Source organism: Cyprinodon variegatus, unplaced genomic scaffold, assembly GCF_000732505.1.
Source record: "Cyprinodon variegatus isolate N-32 unplaced genomic scaffold, C_variegatus-1.0 Scaffold802, whole genome shotgun sequence".
Lineage (NCBI taxonomy): Eukaryota > Metazoa > Chordata > Actinopteri > Cyprinodontiformes > Cyprinodontidae > Cyprinodon > Cyprinodon variegatus.
The window spans coordinates 247,114-262,712 of record NW_015151255.1 but is presented as its reverse complement, the minus strand read 5'-3'; the positions used below and the strand labels follow the sequence as shown (position 1 = coordinate 262,712).

Below are 15,599 nucleotides of genomic sequence, written 5' to 3'. Positions count from 1 at the left end.
TCAAAATAAAAGCATAGATTCTATTATAGAAGTGTATATTAATATGGTTAGTTTTTTTTCCCAACTTAATTGATCAATTAAACAACCATTTCTTCCGTAACTAATAACCCATATATGTTTATTGACACAGTGCCCCCCCTTACTTGATTTTAAATATGGGCAAGTCACATTATTTTGAAATATAAACCTACATTTGGACACATTTCGAGTTTTTTCCCCATGCTTTTAAAGGGACGTTTTTATCATCTGTTTTTACTCTATCAATAAAACAAAATAAATAAAAACAATAGTGTGAAGAATCAAATCAATAAAAAACAAGAGAAATAAAGAGATTTCATTAGTACTAAACTTTCCTCACCACTCAGCCCCACATGTGCCTCCAGTGAACTTTACTCCAAATGCTGTAACAGGAAAAAAAGTGGAAATCCATTGGGTGTGACCTGTCATTTATTAACTGAAAGATTTTTATTATGAGCTGCTCTTGACATGTCTGCGTGTTGACAGAGATAATATCACAATAGTTAAATCATTATTGCTTTATTATTGATTTTGGACAGAAATGTATTTTTAATGTATCCACCCTCCCTTTTCTCTTTGAACCAAAACAATTAGAGTGACTCACTGTCTGTAGTTTTGTGATATTGTTATGGATACAGCAGATTTTTTTCCTTTTCTTTTTAAAGGGGATAGTGCCTCATTACACACACTTGTACAGGAACACACAAACATTCCAATGAATCCAGCACCCGCTTTAAACCACAACTGCTTTGACAGGGGTAATTTTTCCCCTCCACCCTCTGTTACCAGAGGAACCCTTACATAAATCCTAGAGTAACCAAGCAACAATGCATTCTGGCCTCTTGCATACACTTTAAATGATACTATTTTTCCAAAACAGCACCAAAACAGGTTTTATGTCTGTTTTTTATCTAATGTGTAATGTATAATTCTAAAAATGTGTAGAGCTAGTCTAAAGTTTAAATAGCTTGAACTCTGGTTTAGAAGTTGAAAAGATATGAGGTCAAGCAAGAAAAATGGGACCTGTAACAAACACTGAGCACTTTCTTCCATTTTTAGGTGCTGATATAGCAGCATAAGTATGAGCAGGTTGAGTTGGTCCAAGGCGGGCTTTTCTTATCTTTCTGAACAGCCTGTCCAAGTGAAGCTTGAAGATACCTCCCTTTCCCAACAACTTACTAAAATGCAGCCATCTCCCCTTGCCAATAGTGAGGAAAGATGTTTCCAGAGTAGGCTATTGATATCTGGTTGCTTAATTCGCATGTTTTTAAGACACATCACATAAGTAACATGCACATCTAACTTAATAAACACAACTTTTCTACACCTCCCTTGTATTTTTTATTTGCAAAATGCTACATTAAAAGCTCTGTTTTTCAGATAACCATTTTTTGCTAATGCATTTTCCACAAAACAGGATAAAAAGGAAGGAATTAGAATACAAATATTACTGTGGCTGCATTCCTTTTTATCTGGGAAAACAAAAACAAGGAATGCCAAATATTTAAATGGTCTTCTTTCCATAAATGATTGTATTATTACTGTGATGTATTTCAAAAAATATTAAGGGTAGTAGCCTATCAACAAGAAACTTAAAGCCAGGAAAAACAAATGAATAAATAGGTGCAAGGTTCAAAGGCAGCCTCAGGTTTTCCTTCCCCAAGGCTCATACACTAAACTCTTCATGGAAGTTGGCGACATCTGGAGCTGAAAAAGATAAATTGCGTGATGAAAAAAAAAATGAAAATATGCCAAAAGCCTTTCAAAATATGATGTTAAAAAGGAAAAATAGTAAAAAATTTAAGCCAGCAGTATCTTACACGCATGGAAAACAATTGTTGGTAAACAGGGTTTGATCAAATGAAACCATTATTATGCATTATGTTTTCTGAGAAGTAAAAGGATATATCAGTAATGAGACATGATAAGCAACCTATATTTTCCATTTGTTTTAGGATCAAAATTTAGATTGACTTGAATTTTGCAATTGATGAATAAGTTTTGACTTCATACTTTCATTGAATAAATGCATTTTTTTTAAGGTAACTTTTAAAGAATAAAACTTAAATAGTTCTAATATGATAGAGGCTGAAAATTGAGAATTTTTTGTCTTGAATGCATCCCTGTAAATGAAACTTTACAAAAAGACTTCTACACAATGTTGAACTTGCATTGGAATACATTTATTTACAACATTTCAGTATTAGACCTTTATCAGATGAAGGAAAATGAAATTTAAAAGTAGTAAATGTTTTGGCATGAAATCTGAGGTCTAGTTTCTTGAAAAGATTGTTTCTTTTTTTATTTGGTTGGTGACGATGTATGTATTAACACATTGTAGGGTTCTGCCCTGCAAAGTGGTTGCATGTTTTAATGAACTTACTTTTTCCCACAAATTTTTTTTTTTGGATGTTGTTTTCCACTGACGTTTGATTCTGTGCAGCTGAAAGGATCTTTACTAGTATCTATTTAGTTTGGGACACTTGTTATGATGCATAACTATAGAAAGTTTCTTTTTCACAGCCAGGAAGAGCTAAATAACATTTCAAAATCTGAAGACATACAACATTTACATCTAACAACCAGATAAGTTGAAAGAAATGTGCAGACGATGCAGAGCAGGAGCAAGGAGAGAAAAGGGAAGGAGAAAATATCATTATATATTATGTGTGGGGCCTTCTGACTGAACAAGCAGGAAGATATTTATAGAAGGCTGGGAAAAAAATAAAAAATAAGAAGGCTGAAAAAAGCAGGGCAGGTAGATTCATTCAGAGTACATGCGAATAACACTTGGTTGCATCCAGGACATGTTACTGTAAAGTTTTGCCTCTACAGCCCAGACCTTCAACTGCTGGCAGTATATTTATGTCCATATTGTTTTGCAAAGGTTTTAATTCTACCTTTTGCCGTTACTGAATTCACGTGTGACATCGTCAATCCAGACATTGCTAAGCTACAGCCACAACAACCTAAGGGGCAAATTATGCTTGATGCATGTACAATCCCCTGTCACAACATCTGCAGTATTTATACTGTGTGCGTCTTTTTACTGGGGCGTGTTTAGCACAAGCTGCAACCTGATAACACCACACTCAAGGAAGTAGAAGACACAGCCGTTTGCAACTTTACCAAAGTCTCTTTGTACTTTCTAGTCATTTCTTTCCAGGACTCCTTCCACAGTCTGTTAATAGGGCTGATAGGAGCTAAATCAAATGACGTCTTACTTGCCATGTTTTCGATGCAGACTGTCTGCATTATACCTAATAGAACTCAACTGAAAAAAATTTTCTACTCCATTCTTTGCACCATATACATTTATTTATTTTGCACTGTTCTGAACATTCCATATCAATGCCTTTTTGCACCATGTCTCTCCCACACTGTTTACATTTAATCACTGCTACACTTTATGAATGAATATGTTCCTTTTATCTGCCAAGTTTCTGCTCATCCACTGTCTAAAAGCTGTATAAATGAAATTTTGCTTTGTATGCACTTTGTGTATACAAAATTACAATAGTATGTCTAAGTCTAATGTAATTTGGCGACATTTATGGCGACAAATTATTTCAGTCATGCCTTTTGCCTCGACTTTCTAATGTATTCTCACTGGCAGAACAAAGCTTTTGACTTGTTTTATGTAAATGTCAGGGTGGTATATATCTCTAAAGCAAGACCTCTGAGGAATTAGATCCAAATATTTGACTCTGCTCACATTATATGCCCCTTTATCAGAGGCAATGTACACTAAACATAACTGTAAAAAAAATGGACATAGGAAGCTAAACACAGCCGGCGAGGTTATTTTTAGACAGACTATGAGGCATTGTGCCAGCCACATGGACAGACATCAGTGCAATGACGGACTAAGTAAACTTCTGTCTAGATAACACCATCCCAACCTGAACAGTTAAATTCTTCACCAGTGACCTGAAGAGATTGCTGAACGAGAAAAAAAAGAGCATTCAGGGAAGGAGACTGGGAATTACCGGTACTGAGGATAACACAAAAGCAAATGAAGGTCTTCATAACAGAAGACAAGGATGTATACAGGAGGAAGCTGGACATCAAGGCTCTTCTTCAATAGGTTCAGTTAAGGAACAAGCTCATTATCCTCTCCTGATCACAGTCAAACAGACATCCAACACCCTTTTAAACCAAAGCTTAACTGTCACACGTTTCATATTGCACCTCTGCGTTTGTTCTCAACCAAATTATAGGCTGGTTTTGCTCCTTTTGCTTAGAAGTCAAGTGAAGAGTAAACTGGAGAGACTAAATCAAAATGATGCTCCAAGTCCAGATGTCCAGTGTCCTGATCGCCTGTGCAAAGCAGCCCTAGGGAATTCTATATCAGCACTTTTCAAACCATAACCTGACCCAGGAGACAGTTCCAGCGTTGAGGGGAAACCTCCTCCTTTGTTTGGTACCCAAGAAAACTTAACCAACAGTCCTCAGTGACTATAGACCTATTGCCCTGACATCCCACATCAGGAAGGTCCAAGAGACTTTTATCATAAACCAACATGACACAAAATTCTGAAAAATGTTTTAGTACACACATGCATTGGTACTGCACATCTTCAGACCATTTCTGTTAATCCATTTATCGTACTCTTCATCATGAATAAACATAAAAATTTTAAGGGTTAAACTCTGATTTGAGGAATTCAGACAGACCCTCAACCCAAATATTCCACATTTTGTGCAATAACAAAACCAGGCAGCTGTGAGGGAATGAAAGGAATTTAAATACCATTAGATGAGCTTCAAGCCAAAACTATCAATTTGCTATCGATTTTGTGTTCAAGGTTATATTTCAACTGTAGCTTGATCTCACATAGAGCTCACTGACTGTTCTTTCTTTTTATGAAATAACAACAAATTAAACCACTGTCCCCTGGATACCAACACACCAGCTGCAGGTGTGGTGACAGACAGCTCTGTAGTCAGTGCATGAAAATGTACTCTATAATTGCAGAGTTGCATAATATATAATAATGTAGCCTAATAAAATGGACAACTGCTTTTAAATAAGAAATGTAGTCATTTAGTGAAAGGCTAGATTTGAATAACAGCTGACTGAGTGCACAAGATTCCCAAGTCTCTGGAGCAGTTGTAAAATCTGGTCATACCTGATAGGAGATTAGAAATAGGAGAAAAATGGTGAAAGCAACATTTTTCCTAAATCACTCTTATGAATGATTTAAGAAGCGATTTGTTTATAAGAACGTTCTTGTATGAGGCCCAATCATCTTAATAATTTTGAACAAAAGTAGGGAGATGATCCAAGATTTCAGAAGAAACAAAAACAAGTGAATCACTATTACCACCATGGAAGAAACAGTAGAGGTTGCAGAGGAGGATAAATGCCTTGGTGTTCACTTGGACAACAGATTAGCTTGAGGACTCATCTGGAAAGCTGTCTACAAGAAGGGGCAGAGCATAAAAAGCATCTCATGGAAGCTTAGGTCTTGGTTTTTGCAGCACAATACCTCGTATGTTCTATGGTCCATCTCATACCCACATATAGACAAAAACTGAAGCTAGCTAAGCCTGTAGTTAGCACAACTAAGATCTGGACCAGTGAGGCTGTGGAGGAGCTCCGCACGTGTCTGGAAACCACAGACTGGGAGGTGTTGAGGGCTGCTACAGATAATCTGGACGAGTACACTGACATTGTGACCTCATACATACAGTACAATGAGGAGCGCATCCTACCAACGCGCACCAGGGTGCGTTATGCAAACGACAAGCCGTGGTTCACACCTAAGCTCGGCCAGATTCGACGAGAGAAGGAGGCAGCACGCAAGAGCGGGGACAGAGACAGCTACAAAGAGGTGAAATACAGGTTTAGCAGGGAGATGAGGAAGGCTAAGGCCCCGTCCACACGAAGACGAACCCTGGCCTAAACGCACAAATTTTTCACCAAACCAGCCTCTCATCCACACGAAGCCGGCGTTTCGGGGGTCTGTAAACGATCTTTTTTTTATTCAGCCTTCAGAGTGGGAAGATTTCGAAACGCCGTTTTCGCGTTTTCATCTTTCTGTTAATCCATTTAACACAAAAGCTTCTTTAGAGCCACTGTAAGACATATAGCTACAGGGATCCTGCCGTCTTTCAGCTATCAACATCTACAACAATTACTTGAAAAGAATCTGAAAGGGCTAAGACACCATTTCATTTGACCTTGGAATCAATAAGGTATTTTGGAAAGGAATTAAATGCAAACTAAAATATATTTCAATGTTGTTGTTTTTTTAATGAAAAAAATTATCACCTGGACCCATTAGTCTGAAATCTCAGTGGTCAACCAAATGTGATTTGCAGATGTTTTTGTGTAGAAAAAAGATTCAGAAGAAGGACACAGTAAATAATATTTTCGGTAAAGTTTTATTTTTAGTGCATGAACAGAATACTATGTCAAGGTCATAGCCTACCCCTTTCAATCCATTTTAAATATTTTCTCTTTTTTATTGTTTTTATACATAAAAAAATAACAGAGCAATTTTAATATACCTCTATTTTTCTCCCCAAAAGAGCACTCAGCAGGTTGGTATATAAAGGTGCTGTACAATGTACAAACATTTACATCTACTGGTCCTACAGAATGTAGAAGGTAGCACAAGGAATATTTTTTTCTAATGAACTGATGCAAGGCCACAGTATGATGTAGAGATGACAAAGAAAATGATCGGAACAGAATCAGCCAGTATAGGCGCAGACAGGCGCAGAAAGAGTGTTTTCCTTCTCAGGACCAGAGTGAGGAGTCTGTACCTGGTAGTCAGAGCTGGATTTACTCAAACACATTTACCAAACTATTGCACAAAACTCATAGTCTAAGCAGTACTGTAAACTGAAAACCGCTTCATACAATCAAAGTTTACCCTCCATTGGACTGTCTTTAACATTGCCTTTATCACATTTGCTACAACACTGTTCCCTGAGCTCATCTGAATTTTTTTATTAGTTATTTATTCTAATATCTCAGATTTTATTCTAACCTCTGATTTAATGTTTCTACATGCAACTCATTTCAAACCATTTTTCTTATACCTGCCTGCCTGCTTTACAACACAATATGCTGATGGCTTGTCTAAACACAAGCCTTGCATCAGCAGCATGGACAGTCTCTCAGTAAACAATACGTCACTCTGGCCTTTATCATCCTTCATGCTAGCCTGATGCACGACTGACCACACAGCAGGATAGACGGACAGCATACAGTAGTCAGCTTCTCAGTAGATAAACATAAACAACCAGGGACATAACTCAAATATGGTAAAGCTTTACATAAACTACCTTGAACCCTTTAGAAAACATGAAATGTAAATTTAAAATAAATAATGATACCAATACAACATAAAAAAAATGAACTGGTACTAAGTGAACATCAGTAGTTAAATACAGCTCTTTCTGTTATGCTACAGGGCATATGCAGTGCAATGGAATTCAATAGATATTTGTACATTTTGACACATTCAAATATTTATATATATATAACTATATGATATATTTCACAATGAGACACATTTTGAGAGATTGCAAACATTTGGTACAGCAGTTTGAATGTCTTGAACTACTATGAAAAGTCCAAGAGAAATCCTATCATTCAAGAACATTAGGAAACAGAAGAATGCTCCAGTAACTGGGACATTTTTCAAAACCCATAGTAAAACATGGGATGGTTTATTACATAAAAACACATGAATAAATATACCCTCCATTTGCGTTTGTGTATAATTTATTCTATTTTTTTTATAATGTATTATCTCAATGTATTATCTCAATATATTACAGCCTCTGTTATTTTACACATGGTAAACAAGATATGAAACCACAAGTTTCTGGTCTTTTTTTAATGATGCTGAAGGAGTGTCTTGACAAAATCCTCCGAAACAGTCAGAAGTAACCATTAGAGTAAACACTTTGACACCACTCTTTCAACTCACCCAGTGCTAAGAATGAGAATTATAAACTAGGAAGCGGTTTAACCTGGGTGATGTGCAGAACACGTGCAGTAAACAAAATCAAGGACTAACAGCATGCAGTTAAGCAAGCCTGTAAGTAAAAAAAAAAAAAAGTCTACATGTCTCCCAATGAGGCAAAATTAATCCTTTTGACAGCCATGTGGGAAGTTAACTACAAATCAAAGGCAGGGCCTCGCTCCTTTGTTTGCATAAGAGTCATTGCATTGCTATGGGTGGAAATTGTGGTCATTGTCCGACAGGAGACTCCCAGGATTGGCACATTTTCACATTTTAAGATGTCTAGTTCTGACAAGGCCCCGAGCGTGCCGCATGTGCTGAAGTTCCACACCGAAGATGCTGAAGCAGCAAACAAGGCAGAGGGAAGTGCTACATGTAAAATGTGATATCATTCTACTCCCAAAATATAAATCTGACCTCAACCTAAAGATGATTAAAATGGTCAGCATGTTGCACATCTCTATTCGTGGAAGATCTCTGAAAAAGAATGCTCTACTCTGTTGATATTGTGACGATTCAATGGCACAGTTTATGTCTAGGTGATTTAATGTTCTGTTACAGAGGGTCACGAAGGACTTCAGCTTTAGTAAGGATTTTGGCAGAGCTTGGTACTTTCCAAGGACCAGGGCCAAAAAATCCCTTTTGTCTCTGGGTGGTCCCTGGAATACTGTCTGTAGAGGCCACAAAGTCCTCTTTATTATGCTGTTTTTTGAATTTGGAGGATTTAGGTTCTCTTCCTTTTGTCTCCTGTGCTGAATCTACAGAGTCTTTTCTGCTCCACATATCTTTGAAAAATGACAACGAGTCTCTTTTGTTAGCAGTGTCTTTAGTTTTTCTCTTGTTTTCTGCAGGGTTGCCATTAACTGCTCTGAGCTCAGAGTCTTTGTTTCTACTTGTTTCACTCTCCCTTACCGTAACAGACTGCGTCCTGTGGCGGGCAAACCCTCCCTCTCTTCTTTTAAAGCTTTCTTGCTCAAGGCCTGGCCTCATTCTTTTCTCACTTCCTAGCGTGTATCTTCTGATCTGAGGAGTTCCCTTCTCACCACTTTTATTTTCATTACCTAAGCTCTCTCTGCTGGAAGAGTCCTTTAATCTCCAGTGATGCCCTTGTTGATGCTCCGTCTGCTTCAGGCTTGATAGCGCTTGATGCTGGATTGGAGCCTTCTCCTGGTTCACAGTTTGAATTTTTGTATTACTCATCTGAGGGATTTTGCTCCTGCTCAGTGTTGCTTCCTCTGCATGACTCTCAGTCTTTTGGGGACTCTGATGTTGCTCTTTGGCTTTAGGAAAAGTCTCCTCTGTTATCTTTGGACTGCTTAGCTCTCTTGAGTCATTTGTAGACCTGCTTCTCTGGGAGAACTTCTTTTGATCATAAAGAAGGGGAGAGAGCTGGTTGATCTTCTTTTCTGTCCACTCATCACTCTCCTCCAGTGAGTCCAAACCCCTGCTGTGACGGGGCTCATGGCCTCGCAGGGATTTAGTGCTCCCATTTCGGGAATGTTTCAGTTTTCTAGATAAAGTTGAGGAAATAAAAACGGAGGCCCCCGTGGGATGAGGGGAGGACTGAGGTGATGTGCCAGAAAAGAACACCTCCTCAGAAAAGCCTGTGGGTGAAATGAGTTTTTGATGACGTCGATCTGGAAAAGAAGCACAAATTTTTACATGTCAGAACGATAACATTACAAGCAGCAAACAATAATCTAATTTTCAGAATGTAAGGGGAATAACTTTAATTGTTGAGGTTAATAAAAGTGGGAAAATGTGAGTAAGAAAAGAATTACCAAGGTTAAAGAGAAGAGACCAGCAAAAGCAGTGACGGTGTTAGTGTTGGTGCTCAGTGTAATAGCACGCAGAAGAGGAGGCTGTGTTACCTGCATCAGGAGCAATGAAAGAGCCAAGGGGAAACAGATGATTACTGGTTATTTGACAAATGAAAACACAGCAGTTTTCTATTCTATATATTTGCTGTTTAAATTAATATAAATGTTTATTTTTTCATTGTATGTCTTTGAATATTTTGGACATGCAAATGCACTGTAATTGTTTTATGTACCGTAAATAGTTTGTTAAAGGGATCCCAGGAAGAGTAGCTGTCAAGCTTTTGACAACTAATGGGGATCCAAATAGTACCGGTAATACCATAAACTATACAAATCTGTGAAGTATGGAGCAACAAAAAAAAAAAATCCCAGAAAACATTATTATTTTTAACTAGATGAATGTAATATTTCCTACACCTAAGTATTATGTGCAGAAACGTGAGCAATTAGAAACTGAATTTGAAGTACCCTGACTGAAACTGTATTCATTTGACATGTTAAAAACATTTCATGGCATTTTGCTGCAGCTGATGGGCATGTATGAGCTTGCTAGATGTCATTGACGATGGCAAATTATCATCTATAATAAGTGTCATGTAGAAGGAAAACAAGATGGGTGTGGGATAACTTAGAGCTATAGCTGTTGGCTAAAGATGCTAATGTAGAATAGGGCGCAGTCTGTTTCATTGTTTTGTGTTTTTCCATCTATCTACCTCATGAACACTTCAGAGTATTGGCTCAAAATGTGGTGAAAATAAGTTTAATCTGATGTGAAATGTCAATCCACCAATCTTTGCTTGATTACTGTGTGGCCAAAGGATCTGGTTGTCTGAAACAAAAGGCAGTGGCTCCATTGAAATACATCAAATTTGGTCCTACCTTCTGGAACTAAACCTTAGATCAAAGATTATATCAGATATTAGTTCTTTTGCAATCTTCTATTTCATGACTGAATCTTTCATACACATTAAAATGTGAGGTTTGATTAAAAATCCTTAAAAAAAAAAAAGAAAACAACCAAATATCACAGTTGCTTTTTCATCTTTCTATCACACTTTTTCCTTCGCTCTACTTTCCATTTCTTATATACAGTCCTCTGTGGTCTACCAGCTTCTTAACCCTTAGTGATTAGTTTGCTGATGGTGTCACTGAGTCTCAGCTGGACCATAGTCAAATCAGGAGTCTTATTAGTGTCTGAGCTATTACCCAAAAGCAAAAAAACAATCAATATCACAAAGAAGTAAAAACCTGAAATACATTACTTTGCACTGTATTAAAAAAAAAAAAATCAGTGTTTGATACAGTGCAAACTAACGGAAATACCAAGACATTTCATTTTCAATTCTAATCCAGCAACATTTGTGTCATTAGAATGCTTCATACACTCTCTATGACCTTTATCTTCCATCTAGAGCCCAGATATCTGTATCAGGTGTCAGCATCTGGTTCACAGAGATTCTGTCCAACAGGCTTAAATGATCATCAGTAAGCTATGTGGAAATGCATGACACTGAGAGCTGGAATATAACAGCAAAGAAATACTAGATTTCAAACAATCTCTTACTATGTAGTCAAGTTCGGGGTTTATAGAGAAAGAAATGTTTTTCTGCATATTTACTGAAAATTAGAAATAAGAAAAACTGTGGTAGAAAGTGCACAGGAAACAGCAATAACTGCTGCACTGAGAGGGTTTAAAAGTCAACACACAGATATATCCAGGATATATGTGCGTAATAAGTGTCACATTCCTTGTGTTGAGCTATTGCTGAACAGGGGTCTACATCATAGGCCTTTTTTCTTTGGTAAACGGGAAACAGAACTGGACTTTCCCTCGTCTCAAATTCTCTTTTCAGGGGAAAGTGAATTTTGCATTTCATTCACATACCAGGCAGGAATTCTGTAACACATATGATTGGAAGCAGCATGACCTTCAATAAAAGAAATGCCAAAAAGCAATTGCAAAAAAAAAAAAAACTCTGACCACCTCCGACAGATGCAGCTATTCATGCAGAGGGGGCCAACCAATGATTGAGCGGACACTTTTTATAGTATATGGACATTATTTTTAGATGGTGATATTTTTAGTATAATGTTTTTTTTTTTTTGGTCCCTCATCTAAGAAATTTTACAAGACATTTCAATTTGTGTTTTCATTCAGCTGTAAGCTTTATCAGTCTGTGTCCAATAAATCTATAGTATACATTACCTTAAATTTTCACCTATTTCCAAATAGATATGATTTTTGACTAAAAGGTTGAAAACATTAGTAATCAGAGCACGACTGCTTCGTAAATCTTTGCAAAGTGCACAGGGAGAGAGATAACAGGGAACTTTCCCTAAATAACTCAGAGGCGGTGAGGTGGAATTTGCAAAGCTATAATTTCACGCAATTTGCAAATTAGAAGGAGATAAAAAGTTGAGCATTTATAGAGACTTTATTGAAAGCAATCAGAAAGAGTGTACACATATTTCCTGACATGCATAGGGAAGAAAAAAATTATTAAAAACTGATTTAATCCAAATGTTCCATACGTTTAAGAACATTGTCTCATAGTGAATTTATACTGTGATTAAATAAAGTGGGTTAGTACTTAAGTTTCCAAATGAACACAAAACAAAGTTCATTAAAGAGGAAAACTGAACAAATATCTCACTTCCATCCTGGGCCAGACCTGCTCCGGGTCGCAGCAGCAGGACTACTTTGTTTCCTCCAGCTTGAATCAGATCAATCGCCCGTGTATGGGAAATACCACGAGCCGGCTCTCCATTAATCTCCACTATCTCATCACCAACCTGTCACCAATGCAGAAAAACACCAATGAGCATCTAACATACTTTGCAACATGTTTGTTCACACAGAGCTGATCTAAATCTTATGTTGTGCACAGATCCTGATTTATAACACCCTATAGGCTCTTTCTTTCAGTGGTGACAAAACAACTCTGGCTAAAGCCTGAAGACATGTCAGGCTGCTTGGCTCTAATCAATGCTGACATTCTTTAGCATCCTTTGAAAGGCAAAGTCAAGACCAGGGATCACAGTCTGACAGGCTCTAGGGTTTGTCCGCACAAAGACCCTCATTCAAATTTTGATAATCTAATATTTTGTCTCCCTTTGGGAAATAAAATGAAGGGAGACAATATGCTGTCAGTTATGATACCAACTTCTGGGAAAGGATTTAGTCAGCTGCGTGCTTTGGTAGAAAAAAATTATTTGGACCTTTCTTTTATTGAGGTTTATTATTTTATTTCCCTTTAATGGTGTTAAACAGACAAGGAATTAATGGAAACTGTAATTTCATACAGAAAACAGTAAAATCTTTCTAAAAGCTAATGTCATAAAAACATCCCCCTTACAAAGATATGTTAAAGGAGCACTTACATGGATTCTCCCATCCTGCTCAGCTGGTCCGTCTTCAGCGAGCCTCAGGATATACAAGCCCATGTTGTACTCGGTTCCCCCGCGCAAACTAAAACCAAAGCCTACGGGACCTCTCTCCAGCTCCACAGTCAGACAACCCTTCAACATAGACGATAGCACTCAGAATGCACACACATGCTACACAAGATACATTCTAAATACTATGCATGCAGTTATTGCACAGCTTTGCAGTAAGTAGTGAGTTTTAATGCACTCGAAGGATTTAATAATTACCTGATTGGGTCCTGTCACACACAGTGTCCCCACCTCACCAGGTGGAAGAGTTTTATGGTCAGACCAGTTGACTGCATCCCTTTTGTCCTCCAAATCCAGGTTAAAACTAAACAGACAGTTAACAGTTATTTATTATTGCTCACTTCAAACTGAATGCATCAGCACACCAGCTAAAAAAGCTTTTATTGAAATTACAGCTTTGAATGTTCTGCTTGATGCCAGCAGGGAGGGAAACATTCATAACAGAATGTGGGTATAGTTATTTAGATAGGATTTATTATAAATGTACAACAGACTCTTATCTGACACACTCCTCAGTTCAGTGGTTACTTCCTTACATTTTATAATCCCTCTGTGTTGTTTTGTTTGTTAATTGGGTTTTGTTCAGGTTGACATCCCAGGGATTATTATAACAATATTTCAGAGAAACACTAAAACCACTAATCTATGTAATTCACTTTATAATGTTAATTTTCTTTTACTTTCTCCTCTACCTCATAGGTCCAAAGCGTGTCCATGAGCAGAGAGTAAAGTTTTAACTCTTCCCTTTGGTTTCTTACCGTTCATCTTGCAGAGCTGACCTTTGTCCAATGGCCCTGTGTTGAAGAGCTGGACTCTGTTTAGCAGAACTTGCTCCTGATGGGGGGCCCTTGTACTCTAAAATATATAAATATTACACTGATCAATAAATGTAATTTCGTAGTAATTTATTTCAAACAAATTAAAAGTAAAAACAGAAAGGAAAATAAGATAACTAATCATAAATTTTGGTTATACTAATACATTGACTTTTAAAATGTCCGTCTTCTCTTAGATATTATCTCCTCTCTCTGTAACAAATCAGTTTTTTCATATTGTATTGCTAGTTCCTTACTTTGATCATGAATTGTGTAGTTTTAAATAATGCAAGCTCTCAAAATTTCCATATATTTGATAAAAAAAATAATGGATGTTCGTAATATCCCATTTTATGTAGCATTCTTATCATTTTTCTTTTGTATTACATACAGTTGCTGTACACCAGTTTAAAATGTATTGTCACAAACTTCCACAAAATAAGTCAAATACGTTGCAATGAGAATATTGTATAAGATAAACAGAGATTTGTGGTCCAATATAAATCCTATTTGCCTGAAAAAAACAACACTTCTTTGCTAGTCTAGATTTTACTTGGCAGATGATGAAACAGTGTGTTTTATAATAACCTCATCTGCAGAGTTTTTAAGGCATACCCAGAAAAACAGCCTGATACTATAAAGAAAAAGCTGAAGAGAAAACAAAGAGTGGAATAGCTTAGTAAATCAAATGATCCATGTTCAGGCTTATACACCAAAGCAGTTCATTAAGGAAACTGATACAAGTTAAAACTTCCTGTGTCAGACTGGTGTTAATAGTGGGTATAACAACATCTGAGCTTAAAAATTAGTCACAATGAAACGTATTATGTGCACGCCGTCTTTAAGCAATGGTAATAGCATAATGCTATGAATGACAAGTCTGTAGTGAGTTTGACTGCAGCCTCCCCCACTGCTTACTGAAAGGTCCTTGAACAAGATGCTGGCCCCTCACTTTGCTCCTAATCTGCAAATCAGTGTAAGAGGTTGCATGTGAATGGGTGACTGCGGCTTCTAGTCAAAAAGCTTTTCTAATGGAAAGCATGATTAAATAAAAGGATTATTTGAATTTCTTAAAATAACTTATTACATCCAAATTACATCTTACTTTAAAAAATCCATTTATGTTTGAAAAAGACCAACACAACTCTAAGTGTATTACAACAGCATAACATGGTAAGAGCCATTCATGACTACGGTTTAAAAGATATCCTTGGTCTGCTGGAAAAGTTTAGCTCCTTATTGATTAAAACTAAACTAAAAAGGCCCACTATATAATTTTAGAAAAAATTGAGCAGAAAGCAAAAACAATTGTAGAAATGTAAAAAGTTCCAGGTTGCAGAGTGTTGTTAGAGCTAATGCAGCAGTGCTAACTTTGTAAGCTTCAAAAATCCTCTTACCAATCAGATTGATAATAAGCAGCATCCATCCATCCATCCATCCATCCATCCATCCATCCATCCATCCATCCATCCATCCATCCATCCATCCATCCATCCATCCATCAT

At 37.0% G+C, this 15,599-nt stretch overlaps 1 protein-coding gene across 2 annotated transcripts in view; it reads right to left on the bottom strand.

Annotated features, from left to right (window-relative positions):
* Positions 1 to 7,796: 7,796 nt before the first annotated feature.
* Positions 7,797 to 15,599, bottom strand: part of LOC107098707 (membrane-associated guanylate kinase, WW and PDZ domain-containing protein 3-like) — a 166,913-nt gene continuing 159,110 nt past the window's right edge. Inside the window, exons 17-22 of one of the 2 annotated variants that reach the window (XM_015396521.1) lie at positions 14,038 to 14,134; positions 13,478 to 13,583; positions 13,205 to 13,342; positions 12,478 to 12,616; positions 9,785 to 9,874; positions 9,501 to 9,640 (exon numbers count right to left, since the gene is read on the bottom strand). In XM_015396521.1, coding sequence (XP_015252007.1) covers positions 9,825 to 9,874; positions 12,478 to 12,616; positions 13,205 to 13,342; positions 13,478 to 13,583; positions 14,038 to 14,134 — 530 coding nt within the window. In that variant the 3' untranslated portion in view covers positions 9,501 to 9,640; positions 9,785 to 9,824. Of the gene's footprint in view, positions 9,641 to 9,784; positions 9,875 to 12,477; positions 12,617 to 13,204; positions 13,343 to 13,477; positions 13,584 to 14,037; positions 14,135 to 15,599 lie in introns of both variants that reach the window. The other variant, XM_015396520.1, reaches the window with a different exon arrangement.